The 19,719-nt window shown below is 42.4% G+C and overlaps 4 protein-coding genes across 4 annotated transcripts; all 4 read left to right on the forward strand.

Moving 5' to 3' along the window:
* The first annotated feature begins 1,145 nt into the window (after window positions 1-1,145).
* LOC138830544 (keratin-associated protein 4-6-like) lies at window positions 1,146-1,694 on the forward strand. Its single transcript, XM_070026918.1, has one exon. The coding sequence runs from the start codon at window positions 1,146-1,148 to the stop codon at window positions 1,692-1,694; it is 549 nt and encodes a 182-aa protein (XP_069883019.1).
* A 6,835-nt stretch (window positions 1,695-8,529) lies between these two features.
* On the forward strand, window positions 8,530-8,928 carry LOC138830455 (keratin-associated protein 2-1-like). Its single transcript, XM_070026836.1, has one exon. The coding sequence runs from the start codon at window positions 8,530-8,532 to the stop codon at window positions 8,926-8,928; it is 399 nt and encodes a 132-aa protein (XP_069882937.1).
* Window positions 8,929-13,640: 4,712 nt separating this feature from the next.
* Window positions 13,641-14,039, forward strand: LOC138830456 (keratin-associated protein 2-1). Its single transcript, XM_070026837.1, has one exon. The coding sequence runs from the start codon at window positions 13,641-13,643 to the stop codon at window positions 14,037-14,039; it is 399 nt and encodes a 132-aa protein (XP_069882938.1).
* Window positions 14,040-18,375: 4,336 nt separating this feature from the next.
* LOC138830458 (keratin-associated protein 2-1) lies at window positions 18,376-18,774 on the forward strand. The gene has a single exon (XM_070026839.1). It carries the CDS (start codon window positions 18,376-18,378, stop codon window positions 18,772-18,774), a length of 399 nt encoding a protein of 132 aa, XP_069882940.1.
* The last annotated feature ends 945 nt before the right edge of the window (window positions 18,775-19,719 follow it).

Consider the following 19,719-nt stretch of genomic DNA (forward strand, 5'->3'; position numbering starts at 1 on the left):
ATTTGACATAAGCCTTCGCCACATAGGAAATCTCTGTCAGGTGCTGGGAATGTAGCTTGGTGGTCGCGTGCTTGTCAAGCATGCAGGAAGCCCTGGGTTCCATTCCTCAGTACCACATACACAGAAAAGGCTGGAAGTGGTGCTACAGCTCAAGTGGTAGAGTACTAGCCTTGAACAAAAGAAGTTCAGGGACAGTGCTCAGTCCCTGAATTCAAGCCCCAAGACTGGCAAAAAAAAAAAAAAAAAAGTCTTTAAAAGGGGCTGGGAATGTGGCCCAGTGGTAGAGTGTTTGCCTAGTATACATAAGGCCCTCGGTTCAATTCCTCAGTACCACATAAACAAAAAGGAAGAAGAAATTTTAAAAAATAAGAAATTAAAAAAGAAAGTCTGTCAGTAATATTAATGATAATTATAAATTATAAATAAATTACAAATAAAAGTAAAACTCTCTACTCTTAAAAGACTATTCTGAGAGACACTGAGTAAAAGATATGTTTTTATTATTTTATAGTGGTGAGTGAGTCATTGCCAGAGGCTGAGACTCTGGAATGAGAGTTTAGAGCTTCCTTGGACCCAGTCATCTCTCTGACCATCTAAGAGGTCCACAAACAATCACAACCATGCTCACAACACACAGGACATTTTCCTCCTATGGTTTTTTCATTCTAATTCTTTTCAACCTGAATGGAACATGCTTTGACAACCAAAGAAACATTCAGGAAAAAGTATCTTCCATGATTTGTAATCATTAGTATGCAGATAAGGGCAAATGTCATATTTAAAAACAAAATACCAGAGACGCAGGTGATAAGTGTTTTGTAAGCTTTTGGATAGGCCCAGGGCAAATGTGACACACACCAATGAAGAAACAAGACAAATGCTTCAACTGGAGACATATAGCATACCAGGAAAAGGAAATGTGTTATTTCCTTCTATTTCTTTTGGGGGGGAATATGTCACTAGAAACACTCAATTATGTCATTAAATGATTAAGTTTTCAAAGACAGTAAATAATAACCAGGAAATAACGCATAGTCACAAGAGGTCTTCTGCAGGGTATAAAAGGGGACATGGGCCAAAAAACTTCCAAACTCAAGATCTTCACTCTCCTGAAAACACACCAAGAACCTCCATCCTCCTACACCATGGTCAACTCCTGTTGTGGCTCCACCTGCTCTGAGCAGGGCTGCTGCCAGCCCAGCTGCCTGCAGACCACCTGTTGCAGGACCACCTGCTGCCGCCCCAGCTGCTGTGAGTCCAGCTGCTGCAGGCCCTGCTGCCAGTCTGTGTGCTGCCAGCCTTGCTGCCGCCCCAGCTGCTGCCAGCCCAGCTGCTGCATCTCCAGCTGCTGCAGGCCTTCCTGCCAATCTGTGTGCTGCCAGCCCTGCTGCCGCCCCAGCTGCTGCCGGCCCAGCTGCTGCATCTCCAGCTGCTGCAGGCCTTCCTGCCAGTCTGTGTGCTGCCAGCCCTGCTGCCGCCCCAGCTGCTGCCAGCCCAGCTGCTGCATCTCCAGCTGCTGCCGCCCCAGCTGTGGAGGCTCCAGCTGCTGCCGGCCCTGCTGCCGGCCCTGCTGCTGCCTGCGTCCAGTGTGTGGCCAGATCTCCTGCCACACCACTTGCTATCGCCCCACCTGCGTCATCTCCACCTGCCCCCGTCCCATGTGCTGTGCCATCCCTTGCTGCTCAGCCTGCTGATCTGGATCCAGCTCCTCCTGTGCTTCTGCCCCAGAGATGTAGACCCTTCATTTGTTAGGACCAAAGGAATCCAGTTGATGTCATTTAAAGCATGGGTTTCATAATTTTAATGAGCCCACAACAAACCCATGGCCTCTTTGAGCCTATTTTAAACTCTCTCCTTAACTATGCATATCTTGCAACATTGCTACTAAATATGAACTAATTTTTAATCCACTAGTTAAAAAATTCACTATGCTCTTCTTTATCACTCTGGGGCTCTAGATTACTCTTTCCACCATGTTAATTACTAACTTCAGCCTCTGTTTTTGGCACTGATTTTATACCCTCAGGTCCAATTATTTTCTATCTTTCCTCCTGGAGTAAATGTCTTATGTTCTGTTGCTTCTCAATTTCTAATAAACTTTTCATCCCATAAGCACTTATTGACACTGTTCTTCATTGTTTTAATTATCATATTAGTCCTTCAGTAAGCACATGTGTTTTACATGAAGACACAGGAAGAATAAATGATGTTGAAATCATTTAAAAAATAAACATTATATCAAATGGGAATGGCTTAAGATATTAATGTAAAAGTAATATGTACGAACTGGATAGCCTTGGCTCACACCTGTAATCCTAGCTATTTTGGAGGCTGAGATCTAGAGGATCATGGTTTCAAGCTATCCTGGGCAAGAAAGTCCAAATCATGTATCTAAACCATAGCAATTGTGATGGCCAGCTAAGAATTTTGCCCTCCATTTCCTGGGCTTCCTTGTAGGGTGAAATTGTTCCAAGAGATCATAGGTAAGTTTTTAATTTGAGGCTAAGGCTCTAGATCTCTCATACTATTATTTTCACTGTGATTTATTGATCAAAGCAAGTTTTCAGGCCAAAAAAATGCAATACTGTGGGTCACTGTGGCACGACAGAGGAAGGAAGCTTTGCTAAGGTTCCTTGCTACCTCACACTTATTTGTAAAATAAGAACATTTATTTATGTAAGTCAATCAGATTCTCACCTCTATGAGTTATGATCTAAAAGATTTGGCAACCATTATTTGCAGAGAAAGAGTTTGAGGGGAGGGTCCTAATGGCTTTCTGTATTAAAGTCAAGTAAAAATGGGGAGAATGATTGTTCTAGACTTCAACATGATCCCACATGAGCATCTGGAACCAACTGACCATGGCTTGTGAAAAAACTTATTGTCACTTCTAATAACAAAAGAGTCTGCACCACCCCATACCAACCTGGGAATTTGATAGGGTGGAGAAAAAGGAAAGAAGAAGTTATTTTTTAAAGATGCATTGTACTTATACATTGATTTGTTGAATGGCAACTATTTGTACAACTTAACAATAATAAAACATATTTTTAAAGAGGTCAAAACATTGAAAGGGAAGTAGTACTGCTACTGTTTCTGCTTCTATTATCAAAAAACTACTGAAAATTTTGTTAGATTGAAAAATTGTTCAGGAAATAATGAATTTTGTACGACTGACTTGACATCAAGTATATAGAACCCAGACTTAGAACTTAGAAGAAAGTACTGAAAATGGCACATTCTCTAATCATTCTTTCACCACAAGCCAATGGAACAGTTACAACCCACAGTCCTCTCCCATTCACTAGAGAATGTCCACACCACTACCTAGATAAGCCATGTGGTTACCAGTAGTAGACAATTGTCTGGATGAAAGGGTAGGGTCTTATCTATTACTATAACACCAAACTAGCCAACTAGAATGAAGTCCCCATATTCAGACATTTATGTCAATCACTGATAGATTAATAAAAAAATAAAATTACAAAGACATTTCCACAGCCAAGAAATATGACATAAATAAAATGAAATAAATAAGAAGATAACAAAACCAACTTCCTTACAGAACATGAATAAATAATGGCATGTCACATGAGGAAATGGACCACCCCTGGTTCTTCTTGGTGATGATTTTAGGCTTACTATTGCTAGGATAAAGATTTCTCTGACCTGAAACAAGTATATTTCCTGGCCTGGGATTCTCTCAGATCACAGAGAAGTCTAGAGTCAGATTCCAAACTCACTTTAGCTCTAAGTTTTCACTATGGCAATAGGGTTTATTTTCTTTTTTTCTTTTCTTTTTTTTTTTTTCTATCAACCTTCCCCAAAGAACAAGACTTCTCTTAGCAGACTTAAATTTTCCAATTATCCTTTCTCAGACAGGAGATCTGATCCAGTTGTCTGAGCACTTAATTGTCCTGAAGTGATATCTTTTTTGATCTTTGAGAAAGATATTAAAATCTTAGCCTTGAGCCACTGACTCATAACCTAAAGTTGCAACACCAGCTCACAGATTAAACAATCTGGTCTCAAGTCAGATGTAGACCGGACAAATTAACAGCTAATGCTCCTTTTTATTCTGGCACCTTGGTTGTTTTTTAAACTCAGAAATTTATTATTTCAAAATTTGCCATAGGCCAAAGGCATGGTCCCGTGGTGAAGTAGCCATCTAAAAACTACAAGGCCCTGAGTTCAAATCCCAGCACCCCTAAAATAATTACTCCAGATATTTATGAACTTAGGTCCTTCAATTATATTTTTTTCCAAGAGAAATTTTTCTCCATTAGTGATTGGAAGGAAATAGAATTTTTGAGAAAATATTTAAGAAAATAGCTACTTTCATAACATAGTTTTCTTCTCAACTATATTTTAATTTTTGAATACCTACTCAAATATCAGTTAATCAGAGATAGACAAGAAGTTCCTATAGAGAAATCAGGACATTTCTATTTAATCAGTGGTAGTTCTTGTTGAATCAGAAAGAGAAAAAGGGTAAAAATTATATGCACGAGAGCTAGGCACTTAGTGACTCATGCCCTAAAATCTCAGCTGCTCAGGAGACTGAGACCTGAAGGGCCACAGATCATAATCAGTCTGGGCAGAAAAGTTTGATAGGTTCCATCTCCAAACTATCAAGATAAAGAGCTGAAGGTGTGGTTCAAGGGGTAAAGCACTAGTTGTGGATAAGTAAACCAAGGGAGTGTGAGTTCCAGCTCCAGTCCTGGGGGAGAGAAGGAGAAAAAAAGAAATTATCCTTATGAATAGAAACCCATGGGCATAATCTATTTTGATTTTTACATGTTTGTGTTTAAGCTTCACATTAGACATTACTAAAACAATTAGCTCCCCTTCTACTTCAGTAAATTAGATTATCCTCTTTTAATACTTACTCTTTCGAGTCCTCTCTAGAAGTAGTCTTTCCCAACTGAGCAAAGACCAGAAAGGTATCCATGGGTCTGATGTCTCTCCTAACAGAAAGTAGGGCTGCCAGCTACAACATAGGACAGCTCACTACATTTGAATTTCAGATAATCAACACATACTTTTAAAATGTAAGTATGCCCTCAGGATGCTAGACATAATTTTTATTAAAAGGATTAGAGGGTTCTCTGAAATTCAAACTTAACTAAGGAGCCTGTATTTTCATTTGCTAACTTCAAAAAGAAATTTCAAAACAACTTGTGGCCAGAAGCCAAACACGCCTAGCCTTACTCAACTAACCTACAGACACATGACCAAGAAATAAATACTTATCACTGTATGCGACTAGACTTTGTGGTTTTCAGGCAGCCATCACTGACTAGTCCAACCGTGGTAATAAGAAAGTAGTTTAATTCACCGATCTGTGTACAACAATGAGAAGATAGATTTCTAAAAGGTGGAAAAAGACAGTCGTGTCCAAGAATGTGTGCGTTAGGCTGGTGATATTCTAAATCTTTTAAAAATTTTTAAATGTAGAAGGTATTAATTAATAAATTTCTAGGCTAGTAGATAAAATAAAACACAAACAGTATTAAGTGAATCGATTCATGTTAAACTGGAAAATAAACCTATTCGTTTATAAGCACTTTGTGAAAACGAGCTTATGGGTTTGATATACTTGAGTCTAAATCCAGACTGTATAATTAAAGAACTGAGTAAGGGAAAATTAGCCAATTTCTCTCAGCTTCAGACTTCTCTGTGGAGTGAGATAACAAGAGCTATCTCTATTGATCATTATGATCACTAATTAGGGTGAGGTATGTAAAGCAGCTGTTATAATCACATATTCAATAGATGGCAGCTTAAAGCTTAAAGGAGAGCTGAAATCCAGCACCAATAAGTAAAAAAGCACACTCAAGGATGAACTATGATGAGCTGTTCTTAAAGTGGGTGAAGAGATCCCAGTAAGATCTGAGTTATAAAAGATAAAACTTTGTCTCAAAGGATACTGAAACCAAAAATGTCTACTAAAAATTGGTCATAAATAAAAAGGCTTGGGGCTGGGAAGGTGACTCAGTGGTAGAGCGCTTGCCTTGCATGCATGAGGCCCTGGGTTCGATTCCTCAGCACCATATAAGCAAAAAAGGAAAAAAGCTGGAAGTGGTGCTGTGGCTCAAGTGGTAGAGCGCTAGCCTGGAGCTGAAGAGCTCAGGGACAGTGCCCAGGCCCAGAGTTCAGGCCCCACAACTGGACCCAAAATAAATAAATAAATAAACAAATAAATAAATAAATAAAAAGACTACTTGTAAACAAATCACAAAACATTTCCCTCTACAAAAATCACATCATTTTGCATAGAATGTTACCATGGAACCAAGATTTCATCTTGGCAGGAAGAGAGAAGACTAATTTGACATAATTCACATCTATAGTGTTTTCTATGGATCATTAATGAAAAATGGAACTAATCCGCTCATGAATTTCTTTAAAAAATAATTCCCTTGTTAGGCAGCAGTGGCTCATACCTGTTATCCTAGCTACTTGGGAGTCTGAGACCTGTGAAGATCATGGTTTGAAACCAGCCTGGGCAGGAAAGTCTGTGAGATTCTTACCTCCAGTTAACCACTAAAATCTGGAAGTGGAGTCGTGGCGAGTGATAGAGTACTAGCCTTGAGTAAAAGAGTTTAGAGACAGTCCCCAACCCCTGACTTCAAGCCCTAGGACCAGCACACACACACACACACACACACACACACACACACACACACACACACACACACACACACACACACACACACACACACACACACACACACACACCATTTCCTTGAGATTTAAGCAGACTAATTTCAGCATAAATTATATTTTAAAAAACATTTAGTGGCTGGGTGCCAGTGTTCACACCTGTAATTCTAGCTACTCAGGAGGCTGAGATCTGAGGATCATGGTTCAAAGCCAGCCCAGGCAGCAGCACCCATGAGACTGTTATCTCCAATAAACTACCAAAAAAGGCCAGAAATGGTAGAGCACTATCCTTGAGCAAAAGAAGCTCAGGGATAACACCCAGGTTCTGAGTTAAGTCCTAGTACAGGCATGAACATGTGTGTGTGTGTGCGTGTATGTGTGTGCACACACGCATGCACACATAGTGATTTGTAAGCTCTTTGCCTTTCTGTTTTTCCTTAGTACTTGTAAAAAACATAAGCAGGGTTGATCAAACATGATTCCCCCCCCCCCCCCGCCATTTCCAAAGGAAGAGAGTAGATCTACATCAAAAGAAAAAGAGATTTTTATACTTTTAAGGAACTCATCGTAGAAGGTAGTGAATATACAAATAATTAATTAAAAGATTAGACAAGAGTGTATTTCCCAGCTTCACAATGTCTACCAAGGGAAACATGATGATATTTCAACACAGAGATCAGGGAAATAGTAGGCCAATAAGAAGTTACCCCTTGTTGACATTTGGCCAAGAGTTTCTGAACTAGAGCCCAGTGCTGACTCCAGCTGGAAGTTATCTATCCTGGGGTCAAACATTCCCTCAGTTACCATCCAGTATCACTACTATGGATGCTGCTGAACTAAAGAAGGAGCTTTGCTTATTTTATTCAATAGTATTTTATTGAGTCAGTAAGTATACATCTCTAGATGGAGGGCACTTATGATACATGAGAAGACAATGGAGCATAGCCCTCACATTGCAAACTCATTGTGACACCGTAAATGATCTCCACGAAACCCCTCTGTACAGTAGCTTTAAGTAAAAAAATAATAATAATAAGCTCCATGATTTGAGCCATCAAATGAAAACAGAAGTCTGTATATGCTCCTCACTCTTTTCCCAGTTCCTACAGATGCAGTGACTAATCTCAGAAAAAAAATTCAGAGATAAAAATGGCAATGTGCCTTTGAGGCAGGTTTTACAGCAGAGGAGGTGGAAGCTGAGCTCAGATTATAAGGACAAAGAGGGCATTCCAGGTGAAAGAGAAGACATCAAGAACCAAGGTAAGAAAGCCTTGGTCCTGTGCCAGAGAGAGTGATCAAACCAGTATGGCATCATCTCCGGGGCTCCACCTGGTCCTTCCTCATAATGGAAGACTCTGGGAAGGAGATGGTGATTGGCCTGTCTGCAGTGATGCTATTAACCTCTTACTGTCATTCCCCTGTGTTCTAATGAGGCAAGTCACTGCTTGGGTGGCAATCTGGAGAGTTTTTGAAGGATGAGGAATAAAATGCTGACTTGGGGGCCGGTGGTTGAGTGATTAGGTCCTATCTACTTGGGAAAACACATTCTTTTATGAGTGAAACATATTTCAAGGCAGATTCATCAGAATTAAACCCAATGTCTAAATTTGGTAAGAACAGACCATTAAAGGAATTGAAGAAATACTTGTGATGCATGCACATGGATATGTGTGAGGTGAGGGCAGCCAAAAATACTATTAGTCAATGTTAATTCCTCACTTAATTGGCTACAAGATCATGTGTCCCAGGGGTCATCAACTGCTGGCCAGGTATATAAAGAGCCCAGGAGGAGAGGGAAATATCACACCTGAGAACACACAACTTCTCTCAACTCCTCCAGTCCATACCAAACCAGACACCACCATGATCGGCTCCTGCTGTGGCTCCTTCTCCTCCCAGAGCTGTGGTGGAGGCTGCTGCCTCCAGCCCTGCTGCTGCCGCGACCCCTGCTGCTGCCGCCCTGTCTCCTGCCAGACCACAGTGTGCCGCCCTGTCACCTGCGTGCCCCACTGCACGCGCCCCATCTGCCAGCCCTGCCCCCGCCCCATCTGCTGTGACCCCTGCAGCCTGCAGCAGGGCTGCTGCCGCCCCATCACCTGCTGCCCCAGCTCCTGCACCGCTGTGGTCTGCAGGCCCTGCTGCTGGGCCTCCACCTGCTGCCAGCCCATCACTGTGCAGGCCCCCTGCTGCCGGCCCCCCTGCTGCCAGCCTGCCCCCTGCCGCACCACCTGCAGGACCTCCTGCTGCAACTCCTGCTGCTGAGCCCCCGGTACCTATTGAGAATGACTCACCAGCACTTAAACATCTATTTGGCCTTTGAACTAAGTTAAAAAGAAATAGATTCACCCCCATCCCTAAACGTCTCAACAATGAAGCATCTCACAATCTGGGTATATAGTCTGATATGAGCGGAGTTTCGTCACCATCCTCCTACCACCTCAACAAAATCCCTGTTGGCCTTTGAAAAAAATCCATCCTTGGGTTGATGGGCTGCTCAGATTCCTCACTATTGTCTTTTGACATGTGGTGCTCAGTGTTGTCAATAAACTAATTTTCCCTGAACTAGCAAACTGTCTTGCTCCCTGATTCATTGGGTAATGTGGGTTTATTAGCATACTCAAACCAATAAGATAGGAGAATCCTCATAAGAGAAACAAAGCTTGGCCTAAGCAAAACTTAGGCCATTGAAATCCAACTCACTGAGTCCATCTGTGATGGTTGCAGAGGGAGGACCCTCAATGGTTGCCACGTAGTGAAAAACGAGCCACATCTCTTGTAGCAAGGAGCTTCTGGTGCAAGGGAGTAGACAAGGTGTGGGTGAAGAGGGGTGGAAGGAGATTATACCTAGCCCAGAGTGATCACTAACAGTAAGCTGCCCCACACCATGTATCTCACGACATCTGTCTTTTCTAGGACTCCTAGAATAGTACTGTCTGAGTGTAGCCCATGCATCATCTCAGTCAGAAACTCCTAGGATGCTTACTAAAATGCACATGGCCCAGGATGCACACTTAACCTTGCAGATCAAAAATCTCTGAGGACAGGTGGCCAAGACGGTGTGTATCGCTTCCATGCAATTCTCAGGCACATTAGAACTTCTGGACCATGATCTCTGGGGGAGATCTGGATTTGAGCTCCTCGAAGGCTTAACAAACATGAGCCTGGAATGTTCATCTGAGAATGGCCACCAGAAAAGTCACAGAGAAGACTTTTGGAGAGCAATTTGGCTGGGAGATCTGTCACCCTGTTGATTGTCAGGGCGCTGATTCAGCTGATCTGGCTGCTTAGGATATGTTCCCTTCCTCCCTCACCACTCCATGCGCTTCCTCCCTAAAGCAGAGCACTTGGATGAAGAGTACAACCATCCCTGATAGAGAAGGGTTGTTCTTTGGTAAAGGGTATATCAGTAGCTTCACTTCCCTGCCGGAGTCCCCAGATAAGCTCTAGAGAAGATGCTCAATTTAAGTGGGGAGTGGGGAGGGGGGGAGGAAGAGAAATATAATAATAATAAGATTGAAACAATCCCTGCTTGTCTGTAATCAAAAGGATCAACATGGAGGAGGAGTACCTTTTCTACAAATTTTTATCATTACCTTCGTTGTACAAAGGAGTTGGTAAAGGAGTTCAACAAGTCAGTATCAGGACCATGCGTCTTGATGGATGTCACCCACTTGCTCCTTTGTCACTCTCCCTCATCTCTCCCAACTCAACCACTCCTCTCAATTTTTAATTTTGTAGGATATGCATCCATTTTTTTCTCTTCTTTCATTGACAGCCCCTCTCCTTGATCTCTTCCCACACACCGTTCGAGTGCCAGTTTCTGATATTCATTTTACTGGGCTGTGAGTTCATTTCTCTGAGGAATTACATACTTTGAATTCTTTCCCACACATACCATACTTTGGTTAATACGTTTGTGTACAGTCCCATACAATCTCATCTCTAAATTAGTACTATTGCTTCCACATATCCTTTGCCTCTTTGGGCCTGACTTACTTCACCTAGCATAACCTTTTCCAGATCTAGAGGAGAATCATCTTTAAAGGACAAAAGGGAAAAAGCAGCTTGAGCTGGTGGTAGGTAGAATAAAAGTGACAACAACCAAAATGAGACAAGAAGGATAAAGAGGCAAAGGACTAAAGGAAAGGCAGAGAGGGGAGGCAAGGAAATGAAGATAAAGGAGAATGAAGAGGAAGAATTAGCTTAGGTGGACATGGAGAAAAAGAGAGGTTAGCAATCCTCACAGGGGTATTTGACAGGCATACAGAGGACCTAGGCTCATCCCTAGTCTATCATTTTATTATTATTATTATTATTATTATTATTATTATTATTATTATTATTATTATTTATTTTACCAGTCCTGGGACTTGAACTCAGGGCCTGGGCACTGTCCCTGAGCTTCTTTTGTTTAAGGCTAGCATCCTACCACTTGAGCCACAGCATCATTTCCAGCTGTTTCTGTTTATGTGGTACTCAGGAATCAAACCTGGAGCTTCATGCATGCAAGGCAAGCACTCTACCACTAAGCCACATTCCTAGCCACTTAGTCCATTATTGAGGATAGGAGATATCTGTTCTCTGTTTTCTGCCCTTCGCCCACTCCTGCAGCTCCATGTCTTACCATTCCCTCCCCATTGCTTTCTTCAAGCCACATTGGTCTCCTTCCAGTTACTAGTCATTGGAGTTACACATGTCTCAGCTTTTGCTCATGCTCAAATGCTCTTTTCAACTACCTTTTCTCTCTTCTTTCATTACCAAAATACAGCCTAGCCTTTTGCAGCGGTCCTGTCCCAACTCTAATAGCACATCTGCAAACATGATTGCATGCATGTGAACGCATATACACATATACTTGCACAGACATTAGGTTAGGTGAGGAGACGTGGCTCCATATTCTTATAGCATCCTACGCTTAACTCCATCCTCATAAGGTATTGCATTGAGATTGCCTATTTCTCTGCTTTCAAGGAAGGGACTGACATTTCTCATTTTTTCCTACCACTGAGCTCAGTGTTTAATTTCTATTTGTTCAATCAAACTAAATTGAAAGAGAATTCACTTTAGAGAAAGAATTCTACAAGGTAGATATTTATTTAATTTATTTGACTAAGCATTTCATGTAAGTTAACCTCTCTAACTCTTGGATTTCCTATCTGAAAAAAAATGGTAAAATTAACACTACTATAGATGTCTGAAAAATGGAAATAACTTTATATTGTAAATTGTCCAACATGCTTTATATATGTAGGTACTTCCTACCATTTATTTATGGTATGTGTAGGTTATCTGAACACCACTGTAACAAACTAAACAGAATTTTAAAAAATATACTTGTAACCAGCAAAAAGCCAGACTGTAGGTATGGCTCAAATGGTAGAGCACCAACTAACCCAGTCAGCCAAGTAAGTGTGAGGTTCTGAGTTCAAACTCCAGTACTAGAAAAGTAAAAACAAATGAGCATACAAAGACACACCTTAGAGATAAATTTGGTCTGCAAATCAGCAAATGCTGAACAGGATTAATTTTTACTCCCAACTCCACACTTATTCTCTAAATTCCCAATCATCTTGGCTATAGCTATAAAGAACAAAATTACTTTAGATGGCCAGTCTATTACTATCCAATTTATTTTATAATCCTACCTCAGTACCCCATAATCAATCAAACTCATCAGCCAACAAGCTATACTGTCTATAATTGAAAGATAAATGATTCCTTAACAAATATTTTCAATAGGTTGAGAAAAAATTTAATACAAGGTATTAACATTACTGTTAGAAAGCAAGAATTATCCCAATTTCAACTTTTATATCCAAGACCATAATCAGGGAATGATATTCAAAAGTCCTAGTGTACATAAAAATCCTCATTTAGTTTGATCTTATTGGCCCATCAAAAGAGTTCATCTCCTTTGGAATTCCTTGATCTACTTTTATATTACCTTTCTAGGCTGCACACCTATAATCCTAATTACTCAGCAGGTTGAGATTTGAGGGTCACAATTTTAAGCCACCTAAGGCAGAAAAATCCACAAGACACTTGTTTCCGATTAACCAGTAAAAACGTGGAAGTAGGGGTGTGGCTCAAATGAGAGAGCAGCAGACTTGAGCAAAAAAGCTAAAGGACAGTGCCCAAACCTGAGTTCCAAGTCCCAGTACCAATACCACACATTACACATATATATATGTACACACATTATATTCTTTCTACATTTGTGAATATTGTATGACAGGAAACTATTCAGTGTTTATTTTTATTTCTCTAAACTCCCACCCCCACCAAATATTATTATGCTATTTACATAGTGGCCCATAATTGATTGTGAGTTGTAGGCCAACTCAGGCTGCTTAAAACAAACAAAAATCATTCCAGGGTTTTGATGGTTATTTCCTTCTAAGCAAGGTAAAGCAACATGTTGTTTTGCAGAAGCTCTGGGCCATGTTTTCATAGCAGACTAGAGACACGTCACCTTTTATGAGCGATTTTGGTTTGGGCCAAATTGTTACTTCATCCAACTGCCAATCAGAAACCAGTCCCGTGACTCCTGTGCTGCGTCCCTGTCTGGTTGCTTTTCAGGGATGGTGAGCAGGAAGAAAGGGTAATGGTGACAGTACTTGGTCCCTCACACTTTCAATCTGTCACATGACCTGGCCTGCAAGGGTTCGCTGATGGATAAACAATTCTCCCAATGACATAAACATCAGGTATTCATCTCAAGGAAAATAGCAGAGAGGTGGAAAGGAAAACATTCTTCCTGGGGCTGGGATTTTGCCCTCAGCCACTGAATCAACCCAGGGTTCTCATTCCCATGGATGACCACAACTCCAGGATATGACCTTGTATCCTGAGTGGGGGGAGGTCTTCCACACCAGGGCTAGTATATAAAGGGCCCAGAGGGAGAGGAGGACATCACACCTGAGAACACACAACTGCTCTCAACTCCTCCAGCCCATACCAAACCAGACACCACCATGACCGGCTCCTGCTGTGGCTCCTTCTCCTCCCAGAGCTGTGGTGGAGGCTGCTGCCTCCAGCCCTGCTGCTGCCGCGACCCCTGCTGCTGCCGCCCTGTCTCCTGCCAGACCACAGTGTGCCGCCCTGTCACCTGCGTGCCCCACTGCACGCGCCCCATCTGCCAGCCCTGCCCCCGCCCCATCTGCTGTGACCCCTGCAGCCTGCAGCAGGGCTGCTGCCGCCCCATCACCTGCTGCCCCAGCTCCTGCACCGCTGTGGTCTGCAGGCCCTGCTGCTGGGCCTCCACCTGCTGCCAGCCCATCACTGTGCAGGCCCCCTGCTGCCGGCCCCCCTGCTGCCAGCCTGCACCCTGCCGCACCACCTGCAGGACCTCCTGCTGCAACTCCTGTTGCTGAGAGGCCCAATGCACAACCTTGCCAGGTGTGCAGACAGTGGCACTGACATTTCCCACTCCTGCTGGAACAGATGCCACCTTTGCAGCCTGTGTATTCTTCAACCATGAACTCAACTGTAACTGTCTATCTGTTTCTCCATATGGTTCTGGCAGCTTCATTTTGGTCCTGCTTGACAGGCTTTAGAAAAATCCCAGCTCTCGTTAATTAAATTCCTGGTCTGGAAAAAATAGTGCACAAGCCTGGTGCCAGTGGCTCATACCTGTAATCCTAGCTCCTTAGAAGGCTGAGGAGGATCACAATTTGAAGCCAGCCTGGAGAGAAAAGTCTGTAAGACTCTTATCTCCAAATTAACCAGGAAAAGCCAGAAGTGGAGCTTTGGCTCAAGTGACAGAGCATCTAGCTCAAGTAAAAAAGCCAAGCAAGAGCAAGTGGCCCTGAGTCCAAGCCCTAATTCTGGCTCCTAAGAAATGCATAAACAAAGATCAAAGTTCCTCTTCAAAGAAATTCTATCCCCCAGATTAACCATCATTTTTCTACAATCTCAAGGTTATCAAATGGAACATTTTTTTTCTAGGATGCTTATTTTTATGCTGTATTTTTCCATAGTAAAAAAGAAATAAAAACATTATTTCTGGGGAAGTAAATATGTTTCTTCTTATTGTTTCCTAATCTTCAAAAGTTCATTTGCAGCTTAAATTATGAAATGCAGAATGAGAAAGATGAAGGGGAGAGAGTTTTCACAGGGACTATGTTTGAGCCTAACTATAAAAGCATTCAGGTGGGAAGTCCCTGATTTTTCAAAGCAGTTCAGGCAGGTCAGATCCTCTCATGGGATGGGCCTTCCTATTTCAAGTCACTGATTGTGTGGCCATGGGAAGGAAGGCGTGAGTCTCCAGTAGGTCTCTCTGATCATGAGCTTGACACATCGATGGCCCAAGAGGGACACGTGACAAAAGGAGACGAGCCTGGGTTACAGAGGTATATGCTACCTACTGTCAAAAAGTGTGCAATGAATGATAGCCAGTGTAGCCAGGGGATCCCAAGCCACTAAATACCTTGGTTAAAGGAACCACCACTATCCCACTGTCTCCGCAGCTCTCACCAGCACCACCATGACCAATCCTGCTTCCAATCAGTAGCTGCTGTGGAGAAAACAGGGAGAAATATAGTCTTGGTTGGAACCAAGTAATGAACTCAGGATGCAGTTTATTACCGGAACAATGTCAGTAAGATAGCTGACATCGATCTGTAATTGATGGTCTTGTTGTTTGTTAGACACTTGGAGGCCAATACGGATTATCAACTGCCTTGAGAAATATATTCTGTGTCCCCGGAAGTTAATCTCAATGAGTTTTGTGGAATGTGCAGTTTGTGTGCATAGTCATATATCCTGACTCTTAGAAGAGGCAGGCAAGGAAGGCTTGTGAGAGGAAGGAGTTTTCTTATTTTTATTTTATTTTTCTTTCTTTGTGCTAGTACTAGGGCTTAAACTCAAGGTTCTGCACACTGCCCAGGAGCTTTTTTTTCCCTCACAGCTAGTGCTTTGCCACTTGAGCCACAGCTCCACTTCCAGCTTTTTGGTGGTTAACCAGAGATAAGAGTCTTACCTTGGGGCTGGGAAGGTGGCTCAGTGGTAGAGCACTTGCCTTGCATGCATGAGGCCCTGGGTTCCATTCCTCAATACCACATAAGCAAAAAGAAAAAAACTGGAGGTGGTGCTGTGGCTCAAGTGGTAGAGCACTAGCCTTGAGCTGAAGAGCTGAGGGACAGTACCCAGGCCCAGAGTTCAGGCCCCACAACCGGACCGCCCCTCCAAAAAAAGAGTCTTAGCAATGTTCCTGCCTTGCCCAGCTTTGAACCATGATCCTCAGATCTTAGCCTCATGAGTAGCTAGGTAGGTGTGAGCCACCAGTGCCTGGCAGAGGCGAAGGATCTTGATCCATTTCGCTTACTAGTGAATTTCTACTGATCTGCACAACAGAAGGTACTTGGCATATAGAAAGTAATCAGAAATTATTTGTTGAATAAAGAAATACTAAGAGCATTAGAAGAGATGTAGACATAATCCTAGCTCAACTCTTTTCATTCTGGACACATAAATATTTTCAATGAAAAACTAAGTCCCCTCAGGATGAAAAATATTTTTTCTTTATACGTGGTAAAACTTTCTAAAGTATTTATATACAGGGTACTTAGTGTTAGGAATTCCCAAGTACTTTTCTACATCAATCATTGCAATTTTACATTTTCAATATGTGCACAATGGATTTTTTTTCTTTATTAAGGGTCTGATAGTTTACTTATACATAGGCTTACGAATCTAGTTTTATTCCTCCTGCCTTTCCTTGATAACTAATATTTTTAAATTTCCAACTATGTCAATTTCTTGCCTCTCCATTTTTTTCTTTTTTCTTTTTGGGCTGGTACCAGGGCTTGAACTCAGCTTTTTTTCTCATGGCTGGTGCTCTATTATTTGAGCCATATCTCCAGTCCAGCATTTGGCTGGTTAGAGATGGAGTCTCTTGATCTTTTCTATCAAGACTAGCTTGAAACTATGATCCTCAGGTCCCAGCCTCCTGAGTAGCTAGGATTATAGAGGTCTGAGCTACCATGGCCTGCTAGAATTTTCTCTTTGGACTTCCAAGGGCTTCCTTGTTTGCCAGCGTTCTCTCAGATGCATATGTTTTATTTCTCTAAAATTCATCATTATTACTGGAGCTTGGTTGATTTGTGTTTTTCATGATAACCCAATGGCCTGGCCAGCCACATTGGCTAGGGCAGCTCTCGATAAATCTGTAAGGGGCTGTGAAAGTAAGGTTATCAATAAGGGATGAACCTGTACCTTCGGCGACAGACCTAGAACAGAATTAGTTGCAAGGAAAAGCTAGATCCAAATAAATTAAGAGACAAGAGCTACAAAGTATTTCTGGCTTGATTTTCCCAGATCTCAGAGTTGGAAACAACTAGACATGACGGTTGGTTTTGTCAGCAGGAGTGAGCTCAAGCATAGTACACAGGAAGGTGCTAGAGACCTCACGATGGGCAAGATGGCTCTGAGACCCTTGTCAGCTGGGATCACTAACTAGGAATTTGGAATCTTGGGCGATGGCCACCTTTATGTAGATGCACTCAGGTACTCTGTCTTCCTCACTATCTTGTGGCCTTTCTTCACATGTCCCTTAAACAATTGTGACCAATTATGATACTATGTCCAGGGGGTATGTTTTAGAATGTTCAAAAGACCGAGTAAGATATAATTCTTAAAATTCCTAAGGATACTGGAAAGATATCCAATCTTTACAGATGACTCTAACAGTTAGCCATGTCACAAATAACAATTGTTTTAGAGCTAAATGTACCATTAAAATTCCTAAGTATAGCAGACATTTATTGAGGCCTGGGAATGTGGTTCACATACTCATTCTCTACCTCTTTTGGACTGGAATGTCCCCACAGATATTTCTGGAATAAGTATTGGCTCCCATACTTACTAGATGTGTAAACTTGAACAAGTTGCTTATTAGGTTCCTTACACAGAGAATGAAAAATACAATTAGGTTTGCCTTCTAGAGGGTTATCAGGAATAACTTAAGTATATCAATTCATTTTAGTATTATAGTACTAATAATATAAATTAATGTATTTCAATAAATATGATGGCTGAACAGAGTTACAAGGATAGTAAATAAAGGGTATAGATAATGAAATTCACCTTGGTTTTGAAAGATAAAACCCTGGAAATCAATGAGCGAATTTCTAAGTCTACACAACAAATGCTGCAGTGCCTACAAGGTATATCCCTGTGGCTCCAAAAGTAGACTGGAAATTTCTTTTCTGACTAACAGAAATTTGGCTTTTAAAGTGTTGTGGTACTGACATTCTCAGCTTGTTTTATGCAGGCAGGTTAGCAATGGAAAATACTTGTCACTGCTTGGCAAATTCCCTGCCCTTGTTAGTAAAGAACCCTCAGGCCACAGCAGCTACTGTGCTCTCAAAACATCCCCTGGCAAAAGCATCATCAAATTATACACGTAATTGGAGACTTTGAAGTTGGTCATTCAGTTCATATTTGCAGCAGAAATAGCGAAATATAATGGTTCCCCAATTAACTAAGGGAAACAGAGCCTTGTATGAGTACTTGAGACCTTAAAAATATCAGCTACAGAACTTACTAATTTGGTGTCATTTCACAAGGAATAAACCAAAACAAGGAAACGGTCACCTGACCTGGGGGTCATCAACTCCTGGCCAGGTATAAAAAGGACCAAGAAGAAGAGGAAGACATCATACTTCACTGCTCTCAACTCCTCCAGCCCATACCAAACCAGACACCACCATGACCGGCTCCTGCTGTGGCTCCTTCTCCTCCCAGAGCTGTGGTGGAGGCTGCTGCCTCCAGCCCTGCTGCTGCCGCGACCCCTGCTGCTGCCGCCCTGTCTCCTGCCAGACCACAGTGTGCCGCCCTGTCACCTGCGTGCCCCACTGCACGCGCCCCATCTGCCAGCCCTGCCCCCGCCCCATCTGCTGTGACCCCTGCAGCCTGCAGCAGGGCTGCTGCCGCCCCATCACCTGCTGCCCCAGCTCCTGCACCGCTGTGGTCTGCAGGCCCTGCTGCTGGGCCTCCACCTGCTGCCAGCCCATCACTGTGCAGGCCCCCTGCTGCCGGCCCCCCTGCTGCCAGCCTGCCCCCTGCCGCACCACCTGCAGGACCTCCTGCTGCAACTCCTGCTGCTGAGAGGCCCATGATTGCTGAGGGTCCTTCAGTGGATTCTCTGCATTTCCTGGCGAAGCCTATTGCTCTAAGCTAGCTCTGACTACCCAGTAAAGATAGCTTTCCAGTCCTAGACTTCTCTGTCTTCTTTGAGCCCTATGTCATATTCTCTGTTTTCTAATAAATACCACATTCTTAGCATGGAACACATAGTCTTTGTGCTACTTCCTTTTGCACTAGTAATCTTTTGTGTTTTGGGTTGGTTGTTCATGGTCCAGAGCTTTCCGAAGCAGAACAATCTTCTTCAATGGTTCTCTGCAACAACCTGAGTCTGTATAGGAAATGTCATTCAGAGGCTTATATTTCTAGAGAGAAAGATAGAAATGAGTGTGTCTTTTGCACATACAGGGAGTTTCAGCAAACATCAGCCACCTGAGAAATGTCTTGCAAACATGGCTACATGTGGCAGCCTTGTCTGGGTGACCCTCCATTCACCATATCAGGGTTAGTTGCTTGAGCTCACCCCTGTGGGAACAGCACAAAAGCCAGTAGGATGAAGGTGGGAGAAAATGCCTAGGTAAAATCTTGCCCATCATCTCTGTTTTCGAAGAATAGTGAATAGTGAATTGTGAATGGATGAATAACATAGATAAAACGCAATTATAAGCCCCGGTGTCAAGAAACAACCCCAGAGAATACAAGTTTCCTGACATGAGACCGTGAATCAAACATGTCCTCTCAGTCAGGTAGAAGCATGCTCATCTTCCCAACGTAAATTATGGCCTTTATTCTTTTTCTTTTTGTGCCCAATTCATTATTCAACTTGGATAATGGATTCCCCTCTTATGTGCCTGAGAATAGGTATTCAAAATATTATTTACAATACCAATGCAAGTAGACACTAAATCTACATTGGGTTTCCATATGGGCTTTTCTGTGCTAAGAAATCACACATTAATGGCATTTCCC

Source organism: Dipodomys merriami, unplaced genomic scaffold (assembly GCF_024711535.1).
Source record: "Dipodomys merriami isolate MVZ:Mamm:240054 unplaced genomic scaffold, mDipMer1.0.p SCAF_19, whole genome shotgun sequence".
Classification (NCBI taxonomy): Eukaryota; Metazoa; Chordata; class Mammalia; order Rodentia; family Heteromyidae; genus Dipodomys; species Dipodomys merriami.

Excerpts from the sequence above, each read along its gene's own strand:
- LOC138830456 (XM_070026837.1), top strand. The coding sequence starts at position 13,641 with ATGACCGGCTCCTGCTGTGGCTCCTTCTCCTCCCAGAGCTGTGGTGGA.
- LOC138830455 (XM_070026836.1), top strand. The coding sequence starts at position 8,530 with ATGATCGGCTCCTGCTGTGGCTCCTTCTCCTCCCAGAGCTGTGGTGGA.
- LOC138830458 (XM_070026839.1), top strand. The coding sequence starts at position 18,376 with ATGACCGGCTCCTGCTGTGGCTCCTTCTCCTCCCAGAGCTGTGGTGGA.
- LOC138830544 (XM_070026918.1), top strand. The coding sequence starts at position 1,146 with ATGGTCAACTCCTGTTGTGGCTCCACCTGCTCTGAGCAGGGCTGCTGC.